The sequence below is a fragment of the Leucoraja erinacea genome, chromosome 7 (assembly GCF_028641065.1).
Source record: "Leucoraja erinacea ecotype New England chromosome 7, Leri_hhj_1, whole genome shotgun sequence".
Classification (NCBI taxonomy): Eukaryota; Metazoa; Chordata; class Chondrichthyes; order Rajiformes; family Rajidae; genus Leucoraja; species Leucoraja erinaceus.
In genome coordinates this window covers 67,520,671-67,540,284 of record NC_073383.1, presented here as the reverse complement: position 1 = coordinate 67,540,284, position 19,614 = coordinate 67,520,671, and the positions used below count along the sequence as shown (strand labels likewise).

Here is a 19,614-nt window from a genome sequence, read left to right as displayed (position 1 = left end):
GAAGAGCAAGAAATGCTTCAAGTGCTTATATCAATAGATATTTTTCTCTCCTTTAGTCTTTGACATTGGTGTCAGGGAAATATTAAAATTTATAATTAAGGCTGCAGTGAATTAACATTTTGAAATCGTCAGTTGGTCAGATTAATTTAAGGTAAAGTGATAACAGTAAGCATGACTGAAGGGCCCGTCACACTTGGGCGCAATTTGCCTACGTCGCCACGCACCATGCGCGTAATGCACACCATGCGCGTATCACGTGCGGCGTGACGCGTAAATTACGCCCAAGTGGGACAGGCCCGTAAATACTTTCAGCAGCATTTTTCTGATCAGATATCTTAACCCTTTAACCTCTTTTTTCCTTCTTTTTTTTTTACTTTTAAACATCTTCAGTTTTCTTTTTCTCTCTTTCTTTTTCTTTGGCTTTCTCCTTACCTCTTTTTTCGAGTATTACGTTTCTAAGGGTCTCTCGTGATCACTCTTTCACGCACTCACTATCCTATCTAATTCTCTTTCCTTTTCTTCTTTTTTAACAGTTTTAAATATGAAGTGGTATAGGAAATGTATTATGTTATTTTTGGCTTATATCACTGTAACGTACACTACTTCTAATAAATTAAAAAAGAAAAGAAAAAAAAAGTTATCTTAACTCTATTCATTACTCTATTGACACTGCATGTCCTGATGAATATTTCTGGCAATTTCTGGTTTAATTTTACATTTGCAGAATCTGTACTTTTTTCTTTCTTGTTGATCTGTTTGGCTGATGAACACTGAACGAGTTTTTTGAAGAGACAGCTGAAGTAATGAACAAGAGAACATTAAAGGATTTATGTATGCAGTCTTTGATCGTCCCAGAAAAAAAGTTAGCTAAGTTTGAAGCTGATGAGATTCAAGGTAATTTAATGACTTTGATGACAAACCATGTTACCATTGTGAAGTAAATGAGCAGGTACTCAGATTGAATAGGTGCAATAGGTAGAGAGAGTAGTAAAACCATATGGTTTGCATGCTTTCATAGTTCGGGGCATTGAGTATAAGAGTCAGGAAGCCATGATGCAGATTTATAGGATTTTGGTTAGACCATATTTGGAGTATAGCATGCAATTCTGGTCACTCCGTTACAAGGAGGATATGCAGGCTTTGGATAGGGTGTAAGAGGTTCACTAGAATTATGCTTTGCTTTGATGAGGGGGGGGGGGGGGGGGGGGGGGGGGGGGGGGGGGGGGGGGGGGTGCAATTCTGGGGGGGGGGGGGGGGGGGGGTAAAGGTATTAGCTAGAGGGTGGGACCAAGGAACGAGCGTTCACGTCATGGCCCTGTTTCCACCAATCTTTCCACCTCTACGCACAACAAGTGCAAGACGCCATTGTATGCATATGCCGAAAGTATGTTCAGCTCTGGCTGAACAATTTCTAATCTTGTGATGTGGACTCGATAAGAAGCTAGAGGGAGAGGTAGGACAGACTTGGATGGCTTTCTCTGGAATGCCAGAGGTTGTGGGGAGACCTGATCCAACTATATAAAATTATGAGGGGTATAGTTCGGGTAGACAGTCATAATCTTTTATTCCCAGGATGGAAAAATCAAATGTTAGAGAGCACAGCTTTAAGGTGAGAGTGACAAAAGTTTAACAAAGATGTGTGGGGAATTTTTTTTTAAAAACAGTTGGTCGTGCTGCTGGGGGTTGTGGGAGAAGCAGATATGATAATGGCATTAAATGGCATTTTGGGTAGACATATGGATAAGCAGGCAATGGTGGGATCTGGATAACATGCAGGTAGATAAGAAATAGTCTTGGCATCACTTCCGGCACAGACATTATGAGCCGAAGGGTCTGTTCTTGTGCTGCACTGATGAACATATTCTATGTTCGAAATGGAGTACCTAAGGAATATATCTTGGACTAACAACCATTCACTATGCTTGTAAATAAAATAACTGGCAGAAACTGATGGGATGTGCTTAAAGGTTCCACTTTTTTTTTTTTTTGTTTTTTCCCCCGGGATGTTTTGTTAAATAAAGCTTGGGTGAATGTTAAATATCTCTGGGCTCTACTTTGAAGAGAAGCAGGAGAATTCTTCCCACTTTATTGGCCATGATTTGCACAAACATGCCATATTTCCTCACAATGTTTTTCAGAAGCAATTCAAAAGCACATGATTTGCTGTGAAATACTTTTGGGACAGATGAATCCGTGAAAGATGTTTTATAAAATGCACCATCTGGGAACATAAGCAATAGGAACAGAAGTTAGCCATCTGGTCCGAGGAAACTTTTCCACCATTCATCAATGCCTGCTCTACCACAGCGCCATTTACCAGCATTGTCACAATATCCCTCATTCCTCCTCGTATACAGAAATCCTTTGACTTTTGTTTAGAATGTACACAACAGAGCCTTGATAACTTTCTAGGATGGAGAATTTCTGCATCATTTCAACCTCTACTGCTATACCCTTACAAATTCTATATTCACAACCACAATGGTACTTTATTGTCAGGTGTACAATGAAATTCCTTTTTTACAGGTGTAGAAAGGAACTGCAGATGCTGGTTTACACCAAATTTAGACACAAAACTCTGGAGTAATTCAGCAGATCAGGCAGCATCTCTGGAGAAAAATAGATGATATTTTGAGTCAAAATCTTCTCTCAGTCTGAAGCGTCTCGACTCAATAAATCACTTATTGTACTACAAAACTAGTTTCCCCACTCTTTTTGCATTTTGCTCTACCTATTGTACTTGAGTTTGACTATGATTGTATTTATGTATGGAATTATTTGATCTGATAGCACACAAAACAAAGCTTTTCACTGTAACTCAGGACACATGACAATAAACCTAAACCATTCGCTTAGCTTAATAACTTAAGGCTGCTACATTAAGGGCAGGGTATACATTGTTAATCTGCACCTAAAAGACAGTTAAAAATTAATGTGAATGAAATGTGAAAAATTATGCACACACACACACACAACACACAAACGCGTGCACGCACACATACACACGCACATATACCAGGGCTCTCACTTAACCTTTTTTCCCTGTTGCCAGCCGGGCAACCTAAGCAGCTTTTTAGGTTGCCAAATGACGGCTTGCATGATGCGTGCAATGATGTGCTTGGACAAAGTGCATAGTTACCAGTCGGAATTATGCTCAATGAAGCATTCACATATTATTTCTGCTTGAAATAAAGTCACAAACTAAACATATTCACCAATCAAGACATGATATATACCGCAATGACATGCGGCAAAATTATAAGACAGTATCTCAACTCTTTTTACACATTGTAATTGATGCAATTTCTATTATTTATTTCCACATTCAAACAAAAATGTGGTTGGATTATTCAGCGTATGATCAACCTGTGTCAATAAATCCTAGACCATGGTAACATATATACTTAACCATGCACACTACAGATTGATGCAAGCATGTTTTCTGTGAAGGACCAAAAATTATCATGACATGGCCATAGCATGGGTCGTTATTGCTATTGGTACAGAAACACTCTCGCTTCTCACATAATTTATCCACAACAAAATGAACAGGTTGCAAGGAAATTTCTAAAGGCATTTTATGATCATAGCTGTTAAAACCGACTATACCCATCTGACAGGTTAAACCTTACACTAACTGACAAGAGATGGCCAATGGACATAACTGCAGCAAATGTTCTTTTGGTGAAATGTTTAAAGGTGTCAAAACGCCACATTACCGGACATTCAGATTAGATCTATGTGCTGTGAACAGCAATGAAGATACCCAGTTTGTACGCATCAGATTTAAAAAAAATAATATTGATAAATGCTGTTTCTGTCATTCCCACTTCAGAATTAATGTTAACATTTAAACTGAAATATCTCCTGACCATATTTGTGATGTATATGACCGACCGTAGAAGTAAAACCTGGATAAATCCATCGTATAGTTGTGAATGTTGCTCATTAAATAACTACAGAAGTGATACTCCATATTAAGAGCATTGATTTGCCGGGGGGGGGGGGTGAGAATCTGTGCGGGATGGATAGGGGGGGGGGGGGGGGGGGGGGGGGGGGGGGGGGGGGGGGGGACATGTCAGAAGAGTTGAATGGGAGGGGGGGGGATGGGGGCTTCAGTACAGGATGAATGGGGGTAGACAAAAATGCTGGAGAAACTCAGCGGGTGAGGCAGCATCTATAGAGTGAAGGAAAGGCAACATTTTGGGTTGAGACCCTTCTTCAGACTAATCTCCCCATTCTTCTTGAATGAGAGGATCAGTACAAGATGGATGGGGCAGGGGGATCAGCGCAGGATGAATGGGGGGGGACCAGAAAAGTATGAATGGGTGAATCAGTACAGGATGAATGGGGGGGGGGGGTCAGAACAGTGTGGATCGGAGGGTCTGTGCAGGATGGAGGATCGCTACAGGATGAATGGACGGATCGCTACAGGATGAATGGGTGGAGCAGCGCAGAATGAATGGGTGGATTAGCACAGGATGAATGGGTGGATTAGCACAGGATGATTTGGGGGATCAGTACAGGATGCATGGGGGGGGGGGGGGGGGGGTCATCACACAGGATGAATGGGGGGGGGGGGGATCAGTAAAGGGGGATGACTGGGGGGGGGGGGGGGGGGGGGGGAATCAGTACAGGATGAATTGGGGGACCAGTGTAGGATGGATGGGGGGGTGGCAGGAGAATCACTGCGAGGTTGATAGGGTGATCAGCGCAGGATGAATAGATTTGGGGAGAGGGGAGGGGAGGGTAGATGGGGAGGGGAGCACAGGGGATGTCAGTGAGGACTGAATAGAGGCGGGAATGGGGATCAGTGCGGGATAGAGAGGAGGGGTCTCAGGATCAGAGGGGTGGAGAGGAGGGGTCCCAGGATAGGAGGGGTGGAGTGGAGTGGTCTCAGGATAAGAGGGGTGGAGAGGGGCGTAAAAAAAGAGAGAGAGGTGATGTGGGAAGGAAGATCAGCACTCCTCAGACAACATCGCCCCGCTGCCTTGGCCGCCCGTATCCACCGCCAAGTGCCGCCGTCAAAGGGGGAGGCAGTTGGGATGTCCTCGCCACCGCCAGCCAACAGCAAGGTGCGGGGCCGAGCGGTGCAGCTCAAAGATCCTATAGCTATAGGATCTTTGATGCAGCTGCTTCAGATGGTGGAAGGAGATCTCCCCCTCCCTCCCTACCTCCTTGGCGTGCGAGAGGATTTGTTTTGAAAGCGGTTATTGCCGTTAGCGGATTTGTAAGCAGCGGCTGCTATCAGGGCGGGCGGGGAGTGGGAGGAGGAGGTGGAGTTGCTGTCGCCGCCGCTGCTGCTGCTGTGCAGGGCCAGTCATTCGCTCCCACCCTCCGTCACCCTGCACCTAGTACCTTTGCCCCGCAATACAGCCGTCGCCGATACGAAACGTCACGTTCCTTTTCTCCTGAGATGCTGCCTGACCTGCTGAGTTGCTCCAGTTTTTTGCGACTATCTTCGGTATAAACCAGTATATGTAGCAATGTTACAACATTTTGAGATTTAAAAAATCAAGTCTGTAATTTATCCCATCAGATAAAGCATAAAAAGAAGTTTAATTTGACACCTAATTCACTTTCATATCTCAAGTAATTAAAAAACGTTATGGCCATTTTCATACTCGGAAATTAGCATCTTGTTCCCTATTGATTTTCTATGGACATAACAAAAAAGCTGTGATCATGGACAGTCAAAAGGCCATAACCTTCTTAAAAATTAAGAGAACTGAATGAAATGTTCAGTTATCGTAGATTGAACCATTCTGAAACAAACATAAAATAATCTAACTTGGGTGACCTGAAATTAAAGCATATAATTAGTTAGTTACCCAAGTGTAGCAAATTTCAAACTTCAATTACTAAACATCTATCCATTTCTTAATAAATGATTAACGTTTTTAAATAGCCCAAGTGTCCAAATAATATTCATAAATAATTCACAATAAAACATGATTTTTAAATCTCATTTACATTCATTTATAGGCCAAATGGAAGGAATTTAGTGTTCAATTGCTGTAAATTAAAGTCAATTTTAAATCGGCTTTCTAGTGGGTTCCTGTGAACGCGCTGGTTTAGAACGTTCACATTGCGCTGGATTTGTGCCTCAAATGCCCAGAAAAACACTGCGGGATATAAAGAGCCCAAAATTAGCTACTCGCTATAGAAAACTTTATATACAGGGTTCTTAAGAAGCCCCTTTTAATGTAAAAATAAGGAACATACTTTTAATTGTTTGCTTTATAAAACCCTGGGGCTGCGAGAGGTCGCGGGTTTAGAGAGTGAATTTTAAACTACTATAACTATTATACAAGGCCATAAAAACTAATAATACCTTTTGCGACGGGGTCTTTCAGCGATTTTTCGTTAATGATTTACTAGGCTGAACATTTTCGATTGCAACAGCCTAGTAAAAATCGCGTTTTAAACCCGCCCCCTCTAAACTGCGCCAAAATCGAGCACACAGGTGGGGCAGATTCTCAGACACGATTCAGGTAGGTTTTGTAACATACCCAGTATATGCAGTGCCAAGCCGGGCAAAATGACTCGGCGTTTAGGTTGCCCGGCAGCATTTTGGGTGGTAATTGGCACCCTGGCAACCGTTAATTTCAAGCCCTGTATATACACACACACACACATATACACTTAAATATATACATACATTAAAAAAATATAAATAATACACACTGCCTCTCCAGAAAACACTGAAGATTCATACTCAGCTTGCGAAAATAGTGAACACGTCATACATCAAAACAGCGCAATATCAAAATTGACACCCCCCCCCATGCAATATTCCACCACTCACCCATTCCTCCAACACAACCCGTTTCCACCACTCACCCATTCCCCCAACACAATATTCCATCGCTCACCTATAGCCCCCAACTGCGCAGGCATGGCTCATTTCCCCTCATCCCCAGCACTCCCTCCTCCCCTTCACCCTCCATCTTCTTTCCCCCCCCTCCTCCTCCACTCCCCACCTCACTTTTTCCTCCCATGTATGTGCGCATGGGCACACAGTGTATACACGGGCATGTATGTATAACAACATATCTGTGGAACACCACTGGTTATAGACCTGGTCAGATACACAGATTTAGATTTTATTGAATATTCATAAAAAACAAATGACTTTAACAATGTTTATAATGGCATATTATCCATAATACATAGCAGAACAATTTCTAACACTAGAGGGTGACATGTTGCCCAATCAATCTGTGTTGGTTGGAAAACAACACTCTGCAAGACAATCTGGCATTATAGTACTAGATTCATTAACCCTGCAAGTCACACAGCTTCACGAGCAATATTGCTTAATATAGCTAGTTTGAATCCCCACAACCCTGAGTGAAAGTTTCAACTGCCCCAATCATTTTATCAATCCCTTTAAGTTTCTGCCCCTTTGTTTTTGACCCTTCCATCATGGGAGGCAGATTCTTCCTACTTATCCTTTCTAGGGCACTCATAATTTTATACATTGATTGATTGCATTTTCATATTACGAGCCTACTTTGCATTACAATTTGCCGTGGGAAAGAGTCGGTATGAGAATATTGTTTAGTCCTAAAAGTCAAAATCACCAGGACATGATTCTTCAAAGATCAAGGCAAATCTAAAATTGCACTCCCACCAATTCCGTTAAAATTGGAGCTTTAATTTGCTTCAATATAAATAAATCTTTGTTATTTAATGGTATAATAAATATTTTAGCATGATTATGAAAAGGAGACATTCTTTCTTACCTTCTATAATTATTTGATGACACATTAGTTTGGACGTTAGTGCATTATGCTTCATGAGCCTGTACAGAACAATTCATTAATGGTGATACTGCAACATAGAATGCTGAATAAACTAGCTATGTGCAAAATAAAATGAAAGTGCTGTATCGAATCGATTGCAGCAAAATAAGCTGCTTCAGACTCATTCTCTTGTTGCAAAGGTTATCAAGTATTCTGGATATGCCCCATCATCACAAAAAATAACAAAAATAGCAGGATTTATCAAATCATTTACTGCGCAGTCGCATAGGTCAGTTGGATCTCCATGTGCGTTTACTGGTGCTGGCTCTAACATTCTTTCTGTTCCAAAACATTTATTCCCGGTGATCACTCGTGCCTGATAGATGTATTTACATTTGCTTCTGTCAGGAGTGGAGTAGGTGTTGTTGCATGAATAAGAAGCTTTCAAGGCAAAGTAAGTTCCTTTTCCATACGAAGTGGCTAGTAGGAAATGGAACAAAATTAGTAGATTATAGTTAACATCATCGCTTCAAATGATAATGGTTGATTAAAAACATCAAAACTAAAGAGATTATAATAAACAGGCGCTCCAACATTACAATATATTTTTCAAACAGATTTTCATCCCTGCCCTGTTTTGATTTAGGTTGTGTTCCATCATCACTCAACAACTAGTTGTCAGTGATCTTAGATTTCCTTAACCCTACAACTGTTCAACTACTTAGCTTTTCATGACTATGTTACTCTATACTCTAGAATAGTGGCCCTGATCCTTTCTCTCTATTCAACGGTTTGGGACAGAATTACTGGATAATAGCAAAGATAGACACAAAATGCTGGAGTAGCTCAGCGGGCCAGGTAGCATATCTAGTGGAGAAAGCTAGGTAATGTTTTGGGTCAGGACCCTTCTTCATATAACCATATCCACATTACAAAGGAGGAGAAGCCAGCAGTCTCAAGTTGGGCTATTCCCGGGGGACTAAGTGTATCCTTTGACACTGTGGAAAACTAGGGAATAAATTGTTGCGGCCTAGGGGGTAGGGGGTAGGGGTAGAGGGGAGGAGAGAATGCCTGGCCTACCTGATGTTAGAGAAATCAATATTCATACCACTGCACTGTGAGCTGCCAAAGCAAATTATGAGATGCTGTTCCTCCATTTTGCATATAGCCTCACTCTGACAAGTCCCCACCCAAGTCGCACTAGCTTCTTGTTTTCCTTCTTGTATTCCTTCTCTCCAGAGATGCTGCCTGTCCCGCTGAGTTTTTGCATCAGTGATGGGAAAGTTACCAGAAGAATGCGTTTTATTTTGCAAACAAAAAAAGGTGCATTTAGGCACGATTATTAAACATATGTATAACTTGGCACATATTGTCATAATTACTTCCCCCCCCCCCCCAAAGCGGTGCTGTGATGCTGTGCCAGCATGAACCGTTAGAGAAAAGCACTGCTGGAATGGAATCTGAAGAACCAGGTCTACCAGCATTTGAATAGGCTAGCACTGTTTAGGGATAGTCAGCACAGCTTTGTTGTGGGAAAACAATATTCTTAAATTTGATGGAATGTTTAGAGGAGATCACAGAAGCAGATTGGCAAGGACAGCAGAGTGAACATTGCCGATGTGGACTTTAGTAAGGCCTTTGACAAGGTCCTGCGTGGTAAGCTGGACTGGAAGGTTAGATCTCATAGGATCCAGTAAGGGCTTTGAGTATAGTTGGGATGCCATGTTGCAGCTGAACAAGATATTGGTGAGGTCTGATCCCCTATCCCATCCATGGAAGGTCCTACAGTGGACCAGAGGTATCACTTAAGATTTGGCATCTTACCATTTCTTCCACAAAAGCTTCTGTTGAAGCCAGTCTTATTCACTTTATGGAGAATTCCCTTGGTAGTTCCGTGGTAAAGAATTTGCTCAACGTTTGCCCCAGGAATCTTTCTTTCCACCGTCTTCTTTCTGATGGAATAACTTTGCCAAAGTTTGAGATTCTGGATCCTTTCAATCTAGACAAAACATGTTAACAGCATTAATTTCTAAAGTAGAAGTTGACTAGGTTTTGCAATTAACAGTATTCAATTACAAGCATTTTTTATCAAGAATTAATGAATTTCAAAAGACACAAAAAGTGACCATTTTGGACCCGAAATTCTCAATTGAACCATTTGTTGATATCAGAATTGCACACTGGGTTAGAACCACAAAGCTATACAGAATGAAACAGACCTTTCAGCCCAACGTATCCACACTGACCAGGTTACATAATCAAGCTATCTCAGTTACCTGGACCATAGTTGTGAATTTGTGGAATTCCCTGCCACAGAGGGCAGTGGAGGCCAAGTCATTGGATGGATTTAAGAGAGAGTTAGATAGAGCTCTAGGGACTAGTGGAGTCAAGGGATATGGGGAGAAGGCAGGCATGGGTTATTGATAGGGGACGATCAGCCACTCGCTAGAATTTAGAAGATTGAGGGGGGATCTTATAGAAACTTACAAAATTCTTAAGGGGTTGGACAGGCTAGATGCAGGAAGATTGTTCCCGATGTTGGGGAGGTCCAAGACAAGGGGTCACACAGTTTAAGGATAAAGGGGAAATCCTTTAGGACCGAGATGAGAAAAACATTTTTCACACAGAGAGTGGTAAATCTCTGGAACTCTTTGCCACAGAAGGTAGTTGAGGCCAGTTCATTGGCTATATTTAAGAGGGAGTTAGATGTGGCCCTTGTGGCTAAAGGGATCAGGGGGTATGGAGAGAAGGCAGGTACAGGATACAGAGTTGGATGATCAGCCATGATCATATTGAATGGCGGTGCAGGTTCGAAGGGCTGAATGGCCTACTCCTGCACCTATTTTCTATGTTTTTGTTTCATATCTCTCCGAACCTTTCCTATCCATGTACCTGACATAGTGATGTGTAAATATTGTAATTGCATCCCCGCTATCATTTCCTCTGGCAGATCATTCCATGTATAAACATCCTATTAAAAAGTTTGCCCCAACCCAGAGTCCCTTTTAAATCTTTCTCCTCTCATCTTAAATGAAGGCCCAGCAATTTTAGACTTCCTACTCTGGGGAAAAGATTGTGGCCATTCACTTTATGCATGCCCCTCATTATTTTATATACCTCCATAAAGTTTTCCCTCAATCTCCTACCTTCAAGGGGAAAAAAAAACAGCCTATCCTTATGACTTAAACTATCCCAGACCCAGTAACATATTTGTAAATTTATTTTCACCCTTTCCAGTTTAAAGACATCCTTCCTAAGGGTAACCTGAACCGCATATAATACTCTAAATATAGTCTCACCAATATCTTGCGACGTGTTAAAGTTGCTAATGTTTATGTAGACAATGACTTGTGCACTACCCTCATTATAGGTATGTTGCAAAGCCTACCTGAAGCGTAGCTGAAAATCTGTCCTAGCCAGTGTGCGCGATTTTGGCGCCGTTTAAAGGGGGGGCGGGTTTAAAACGCGATTTTCTCTAGGCTGTTCCAATCGAAGATGTTCAGCCTAGTTAATTATTAACGTAAAATCGCTGGAAGACCCCGTCGCAAAAGCTATTATTAGTTTTAAAGCCCTTGTATAATAATTATAGTAGTTTAAAAATCAATCTCTAAACCCGCGACCACCGGCAGCCGTCAGGGTCGCATAGCAGACAACAGAAGGTAGGCTGTTTATTTTTACATTAAAAAGGGCTTCTTAAGATCCCTTTATACAAAGTTTAATGTTGCGAGTAGCTAATTTTGGGCCCATTATATCCCGCAGTATTTTTCTGGGCATTTGAGGCACAAATCTAGCGCAATGTGAACGTTCTAAACCAGCGCGTTCACAGGATCCCAGTAGAAAGCCGATTTAAAATGGACTTTAATTTACAGCAATTGAATACTAAATTCCTTCCATTTGGCCCATAAATTAATGTAAATGAGATTTAAAAATCATGTTTTATTGTGAATTATTTATGAATATTATTTGGACACTTAGGCTATTTAAAAATGTTAATCATTTATTAAGAAATGGATAGATGTTTAGATCTAGTAATTGAAGTTTGAAATTAGCTACACTTGGGTAACTAACTAATTATATGCTTTAATTTCAGGTCATCCAAGTAAGATTATTTTATATTTGTTTCAGAATGGTTCAATCTACGATGACTGAAAATTTCATTCAGTTCTCTTAATTTTTTAAGAAGGTTATGGGCTTTGGACTGCACACCATCACAGCTTTTTTGTTATGTCCATAGAAAATCAATAGGGAACAAGATGCTTATTTCCGAGTATGCAAATGGCCATAACTTTTTAAATACTTGAGATATGAAAGTGAATTAGGTGTCAAATTAAACTTCTTTTTATGCTTTATCTGATGGGATAAATTGCAGACTTGATTTATTTAATCTCAAAATTTTGTAACATTGCTACTCATTAATCGTCTTGGTCACCTCTTTAAAAAAAAATCTCAATCACGTTGGTGATACACAATTTCCACCCACAGTCATGCTGACTATCCCTACTCAGATCTTGCCTTTCCAAATGCATGTATGTCCCCTCCAGTAATCCCTTCCCACCTCACTAGGATATAGTACTTGGGCTTTTCCTTGCAGCCTTTCTTCAACAAAGACATTGCATTAGCCAACCTTCCCTTTTTGGCATCCGTACTGTGGCTATCGTTGAGCCAAATATCCCTGCCAGCGGCCCTGCAATTTCTTCCCTAGCTTTCCACAATGTCCTGGGATACACTGGAAAAGCTTGTGGATAAACAGGTTTTAAGATGCAGAGAAAGGTGAGAGGGTAGGATAACATTTAAAAACAAAAATGGGCTTAGAAATTCATCTCAGCGACAGTGCTAAACCGATTTGCAACATTTCATTGTACTCCGCTTCTATGTACCATTGACCACATTTCAAAATTAATATTCATACAGGAAGCATTGGTGAAAAGAAGTATAATCAAGGCAACTGTGGGTGTGAATAGATCGGTGGTGGATACAGATGACGCGGCAGTAAAGTTGCTGTCTTACAGTGCCAGAGGCCCGGGTTTGATCCTGACTGTGGGTGCCGTCTATATGAAATTTGTACATTCTCCCTGTGATCGCGTGGGTTTTCTCCGGGTGCTCCACTTTCCTCCCACACTCCAAAGGCGTACAGGACTGTGGGTTAATTGACTTTATAAAGACTGCAAATTATCCCTAGTATGTCAGATAGTGCTCGTGTACGGGGCGATCGCTGGTTGGCACAGACACGGTGGGCCGAAGGGCCTGTTTCTGCACTGTATCTCTAAACCAAACTCTGGAATTTAGAAGGATGAGGGGGATCTTATTGAAACATAAGATTAAGGGTTTGGACATGCCAGAGGCAGGAAATATGTTTCCGATGTTGGGGGAAGTCCAGAACCAGGGGCCAAAGTTTAAGAATAAGAGGTAAGCCATTTAGAATAGAGATGAGGAAAAACTTTTTCACAGAAGGTTGTGAACCTGTGGAATTCTCTGCCTCAGAAGGCAGTGGAAGCCAATTCTCTGGTTGATTTCAAGAGAGAGTTAGATAGAACTCTTAAAGATAGCGGAGTCAAGGCATATGGAGAGAAGGTAGGAACGGGGTACTGATTGTGGATGATCACAGTGAATAGCGGTGCTGGCTCGAAGGGCTGAATGGCCTCCTGCACCAGCTACTGTCTATCACCAACCAATCTCTGAAATATAGTTTAAGAAGTCAAAAGCAAGTGGAAGCATAGGGTGAAAGCAGTATTCTAAAACACTCTTTCTATTCGTGTTATCGACTGCCACATTTTAGATCTCATCCGAGACGTCTGAAGCTGAACTGACGTACACAACCTCTGGAGAGCTGACACACAAACTGAATTTTCCCCTTCGCCTTGTTGCAGTCTGCATATTCATAGTGATTCACCGTCTGTCATACACTGTGCCACGGTTGCAAGGTCATGGATGCAAGTGATAAACATGGTGACACAGGATCTTTTTCAAACTGATTCAAACATTAGTCTAGTTTAATTTAGTTGAAAGATACAGTGCAGAAAAAGGCCTTTCGGCCCGATTAGTCCACACCAACCAGCGATCCCCATACACTTGCACTATCCCACACACTAGGAACAAATTGCTCAACAATTTATAAATTGTTTTACCAAAGCCAATTAACCTACAAACCTTTAAGTCTTTGGAGTGTGGAGGAAACCCGAGCGCCTGGAGAAAACCCACGCAGTCACAGAGAGAATGTGCAAATTCCGTACAGAAAGCACCAACAGTCAGGATTGAATCTGGGTCTCTGGCGCTGTATGGCAGCAACACCACCGTGCTAACGACTGTGCTTCTGCTGCGCTACTCTGCTAATTAAATCTGGCAAGGAAGTTTTGTTTCATGTGTTTGAAATGAGAGTCTATGTGGACATTACACAAAGATTATTGAAGCATTGGAAAGGGTGCAGAGCTGGTTTACCAGTATAATGTCTGGTTTAAAGGGTATTAGCTACAGGGAGTTGGACAAACCTCAATCGTTTTTTCTGGAATACCAGAAGTTGCAGTAAACCTGATGGAAGTATATGAAATTTAGAGAGGCATAGATTGGGCAAATGGTCAGAACCTTTTTCTAAGGATGGAAATAGCATATATTAAAGGGCATAGCTTAAGGTGAGAAGGAGAAAATTTAAAAGGCACATTTTGTTTTACACACAGAAGTGCAAGTGGTGGTCAAAGCAGATACACTAGTGTAATTTAAGATACTCTTGGATTGGCTCATAGATATGTGGGCGATGGAGGGATATCGATTATGTGCAAGTAGATAAGAGTTGGTCTTCGCATCATGTGGCTCGGACTTTGTTCTATTGTATGTTCTATGGTAAAATAAGTGGGCTACTAAAATGAGGTCATTTGAACCATTTGGGTCTTGTAAGGCAAAAGAGATTGTGAGATGAGCGGGCAGTGGGATGCGAGACATTGGATTTGATTTGACGATACCATTATCTTCAATGATCTGCAAACCACTGATGGCCAATAGTCAAAGTGTTGAAGGTACACACAAAATGCTGGAGTAACTCAGCGGGACAGGCAGCATCTCTGGAGAGAAGGAATGGGTGACATTTCGGGTCGAAGCCCTTCAGAATAGTCAAGTGTTGACCTGGGCCATGAGGCAGCTCTTCCCTCTTCAAATAAATGAGCCAACAGGTATGGTGGGCCCTCTGCTCAGGCAATATGGTGCTTGAAAACTACTTTACGAATACAATTAGAATCTTTTTTTTTTATTGCAATGTATCCGGAAATGCTGTAGGTATGTGCAAGGTGCAAAATCTGCATGTGTGTTGGAGAGGTGGTAAACGTTCAAGCATAGTAGATGGGTTTTACAGTCACTGATCTTGATTATGTCATTAAACCTTTTGCAGCATTGGGAACAAGTCTCTGGAGCAATACTATTTGGGAGTGATCTCACTGGCCACTTGTTAGAGACATTTGTTCAGTGGATAGGAAAGGTTTACAGGGAGACAAGCCAAACGTGGGCAGGTGGGACTGGCATGGATGGGCAAGTTGAGCCAAAGGGCCTGTTTCAGCGCTATATAACTCATTTCACTTGCTCCCACCAACAACTCATGTCTGCTGATGGTGGCTTCAAATGTGCCAATTGTCACTCTGGTAATACTCCACCAAACTCCAGTCATGAAATGTCCTGTTCTACTTTTGTTTAATTTAGAGATAAAGCATGGAATCAGGCCTTTCGGGTCCACTGAGTCCAGGCGAACCAATGATCACCCGTACACTAGTTCTATCCTACAGACTGGGGACAATTTACAGAAGCCAATTAACCTACAATCCTGCACGTCTCTGGAATGCGAGAGGAAACCGAAACCGTCACAGGGAGAACAAACAAACTCTTTATAGACTCTGGTCTCTGGTGCTGTAAAACAGCAACCCTACAGCTGAGCCACCGTGCTGCCCAACTCTAACACTGCACCACTGTCCTCTTCTCTATTTGTTCATACGAGTGCTCCCCATGCTATCTTCAGACTTTCTATTACGCCCACAGTCTGACCGCTGCACCAATAGGAGCCAATTTGATATAATCAGAACTGAAAATAATCTGAAAATGGCTGGAGAGATAGAGTGATGAGTCAATTCATAATTCCTAAAGCTGACCCTGTGGATATTATGTGTAGAAAGGAACTGCAGATGCTGGTTTAAACCGAAGATAGACACAAAAAGCTAGAGCAACTCGGCAGACAGGCAGCATCTCTGGAGAGAAGGACTGGCTGACGATTCTGGTGGAGACCCTTCTTCAGTCTGAAGGGCCTCGATTCGAAACGTCATCCTTTCCTTCTCTCCAGAGATGCTGCCTGTCCCACTGAATTACTCCAGCTTTTTGTGCATATCTCCAGTGGATATTATTATAGAACACGACAAAATGCATTTCGTTGTCTCTGTACTGTACACTGACAATGACAATTAAAATTGAATCTGAATCTGAATCTGAACCCACAGAAAAACTAGCAACAGAGGGTCCAAGTGAGATTCTGGTTAATCCATGAAGACCAAGATCAGTTGTCATATATGAGAAGCATGGGTGAGACTTTGTATACACCAGCACTATTGCAGAGCTCCAAGGAGATGAGCAGATCTATGATATGATTACATCTACAATTGTATACAATGTTCTTTTGACTTTACCTTTAAAAGAGGAAAGTGGTGGAATATAGTTGGTTACGAATGTAAAAAGGTGACAATTAAACACACGGTGAAATGTGGTCGACTGTTCAAGGGTAAAGGGTTAGAACCAAATTAGCCAAACTAATTTGGGCGGCACAGTGACACAGTGGTAGAGTTGCTGCATTATTACTGCGCCAGCGACCTGGGTTAGATTCTAATTATGGGCGCTGTCTGTACGGAGTTTGCACATTCTGCCTGCGACTGCATGGGTTTTCTCTGGATGCTCGGTTTCCTCCAGCGTCCCAAAGACATGCAGGTGTGTAGGTTAATTGCTCTCTGTAAATTTCCTTAGTACGAAGGATGGCATTAGCGTACAAGTGATCATTGGTCGGTGCGGAGTTGACTGGCTGAAGGGCCCGTTTCCATGCTATATCTCTAAACTAAACTAATTGGGATCGACCCCAGAATAATAAGACATGTTGGAATCCAAGAGCAAAATTTTGTAGATGCTGGGAATCTGAAATTAAATCGAAAATATTAGAACTACTCAGTGCTCAAGCAATATCTTTGAAGAGAGAATAAAGATGGTGTGCTCTTCACTTGCGAGTTTGTTCATGTCCTCACCCACACGTTACAAAATACCTAGTCATAACTTCATGGATAGGAAAGATTGAGAAGGATACGAGTCAAATGCGGGCAGGCGCGACTAGTATAGATGGGGCATTTTTGGTTGGCGTGGGCAAATTGGACCGAAGGGCCAATTTCCATGCTGTCTGATCCTATGGCTCCATAACAAAATTCTATTCTGAAATGTGTTGCCATAGTGCCTCCAAAGCACACGAACATAGAGTGTGTATAAGAAAAATCATCTTTTCAACACAATTTAATGCAGATTTTATCAGCGACTGGAGTTTTTCACCTGCAGTCTTTAAAAAAAGGACATTACTCTACTTCTGAGCATAACACTCAGTAGGCAATTTTGAAATAAATTTAGTTAAGTACCTTGATTATTTTTACCACATAGTTCTCACAGGACATCTTGAACTTTTCTGCCACCTCATTGTATTCCAATGTACCTTTCGGAACAACCTCCTTTACAAATTCCCGATTGCTCATGTCACTCCAAGTTGCTGGGAGTTCAAATGTACCTGGAATATAAAATGCATCCAAAGGAATCAAGAATCACCATTCTCATTCAAGCTAAAATATCAATTTTCTCCTCTAGGTTATCTTTCTTTGCCTGTCAGTTTTATTCTTCGTTTTCATCATAAAAAAGTAAAATAAAGGGCCTGTCCCACTTTCACGACCTAATTCACAACTTCTGCTGAGTTTGCCCTTGACTCGTACTCACAGCATGGTCGTCACGAGGTCGTAGGTAGGTCGTAGCAGGCTGTGATGCTAGTCGTAGGTACTTGTGGCATCTGGTAGGTCGGGGCGTTTTTTCTAGCATGATGAAAAATGTCCACGAGTAAAAAAGGTCATGAATTAGGTCGTAAAAGTGGGACAGGCCCTTAAGATGAAGGCAATTAAGTACTTGTAGACACAAGGAACTGCAGACGCTGAAAAATGCAAAGTGCTGGTGCAACTCAGCAAATCAGGCAGCATCTCAGGAGGACAGAGGTATGACATTTTTGGTCAGGACTCTTCTTCCGGCTCAATATGGCATGGATTGGAGAGGGGAAGAAAGCTGCAAGAGAGGAGGAAACTTCTCTGGGTTTTATACATTGATTCATCTTACACACGAGCCACTTTACAGTACCTGTCAAGTAGTCATTTAATCCTGAGCAGCATTGCAATGCATGATCTTATCCTCACATCATTAATATCCATGCAGGATATCGGACAGGAATCAGGATGGACGTGTAGAACTAGACCCTTGTTTCAACCAACACTGTGCCCATATTTCGATGGTTTGTTGCCTCATTAGACTAATAGTTTCCTAGAGCTGAATGGCACAGAAACAGGCCCATTGATCTACCTGGCCATGCCAACTAGGCTGATATTGTTGGCTAGTCCCATTTGCCTGCATTTGGCTCGTATCTCCCCAAAACCTTCCTTTCAACATAATTATCCAAATGTCTTTCGATAATCATAATTGTATCCACTTCTATAGTTCCACTGGCAGCAATTCCAGGTTCAAAAAACCTTCTATGTAAATTGTGGGCAAATGTTTGGCAGATGCAGTATAATGTGGATAAATGCGAGGTATCCATTTTGGTGGCAAAAACGGGAAAGCAGACTATTATCTAAATGGTGGCCGATTGGGAAAGGGGGAGATGCAGCGAAACCTGGGTGTCATGGTACACCAGTCATTGAAGGTAGGCATGCAGGTGCAGCAGGCAGTAAAGAAAGCGAATGGTATGTTAGCTTTCATTGCAAAAGGATTTGAGTATAGGAGCAGGGAGGTTCTACTGCAGTTGTACAGGGTCTTGGTGAGACCACACCTGGAGTATTGCGTACAGTTTTGGTCTCCAAATCTGAGGAAGGACATTATTGCCATAGAGGGAGTGCAGAGACGGCTCACCAGACTGATTCCTGGGATGTCAGGACTGTCTTATGAAGAAAGACTGGATAGACTTGGTTTATACTCTCTAGAATTTAGGAGATTGAGAGGGGATCTTATAGAAACTTACAAAATTCTTAAGGGGTTGGACAGGCTAGATGCTGGAAGATTGTTCCCGATGTTAGGGAAGTCCAGGACAAGGGGTCACAGCTTAAGGATAAGGGGGAAATCTTTTAAAACCGAGATGAGAAGAACTTTTTTCACACAAAGAGTGGTGAATCTCTGGAACTCTCTGCCACAGAGGGTAGTTGAGGCCAGTTCATTGGCTATATTTAAGAGGGAGTTAGATGTGGCCCTTGTGGCTAAGGGGATCAGGGGGTATGGAGAGAAGGCAGGTACGGGATACTGAGTTGGATGATCAGCCATGATCATATTGAGTGGCGGTGCAGGCTCGAAGGGCCGAATGGCCTACTCCTGCACCTAATTTCTATGTTCTAGAGTAAAAAGGTACCCCTGAGATCAGTCTTAAATCTCTCACCATTTACATTACATCTATGCCATGTAGTTTTAGAATCCCCCATCTTGGGGGAAAAAGACTGAACATTCATTTTAACCATTATCTTTGCTCCTCAACGAGATCACTCGTTGACATCCTACATTCTCAAGAGAAAAAAAAAAAGTTCGATCCTCAACTACGGGTGCTGTCTGTACAAAGTTTGTACATTCTCCCCAT

The 19,614-nt window shown here is 41.9% G+C and overlaps 1 protein-coding gene across 3 annotated transcripts in view; it reads right to left on the bottom strand.

The window, feature by feature from the left end:
- Window positions 1-7,091: 7,091 nt before the first annotated feature.
- The window catches only part of LOC129699080 (protein mono-ADP-ribosyltransferase PARP14-like), a 55,603-nt gene continuing 43,080 nt past the window's right edge, over window positions 7,092-19,614 (bottom strand). For all 3 annotated transcript variants that reach the window (XM_055638712.1, XM_055638714.1, XM_055638713.1), the window contains 3 exons: window positions 17,381-17,526; window positions 9,573-9,747; window positions 7,092-8,228 (listed from right to left, as the gene is read on the bottom strand). In XM_055638712.1, coding sequence (XP_055494687.1) covers window positions 7,930-8,228; window positions 9,573-9,747; window positions 17,381-17,526 — 620 coding nt within the window. In that variant the 3' untranslated portion in view covers window positions 7,092-7,929. The remainder of the gene's footprint in view (window positions 8,229-9,572; window positions 9,748-17,380; window positions 17,527-19,614) is intronic.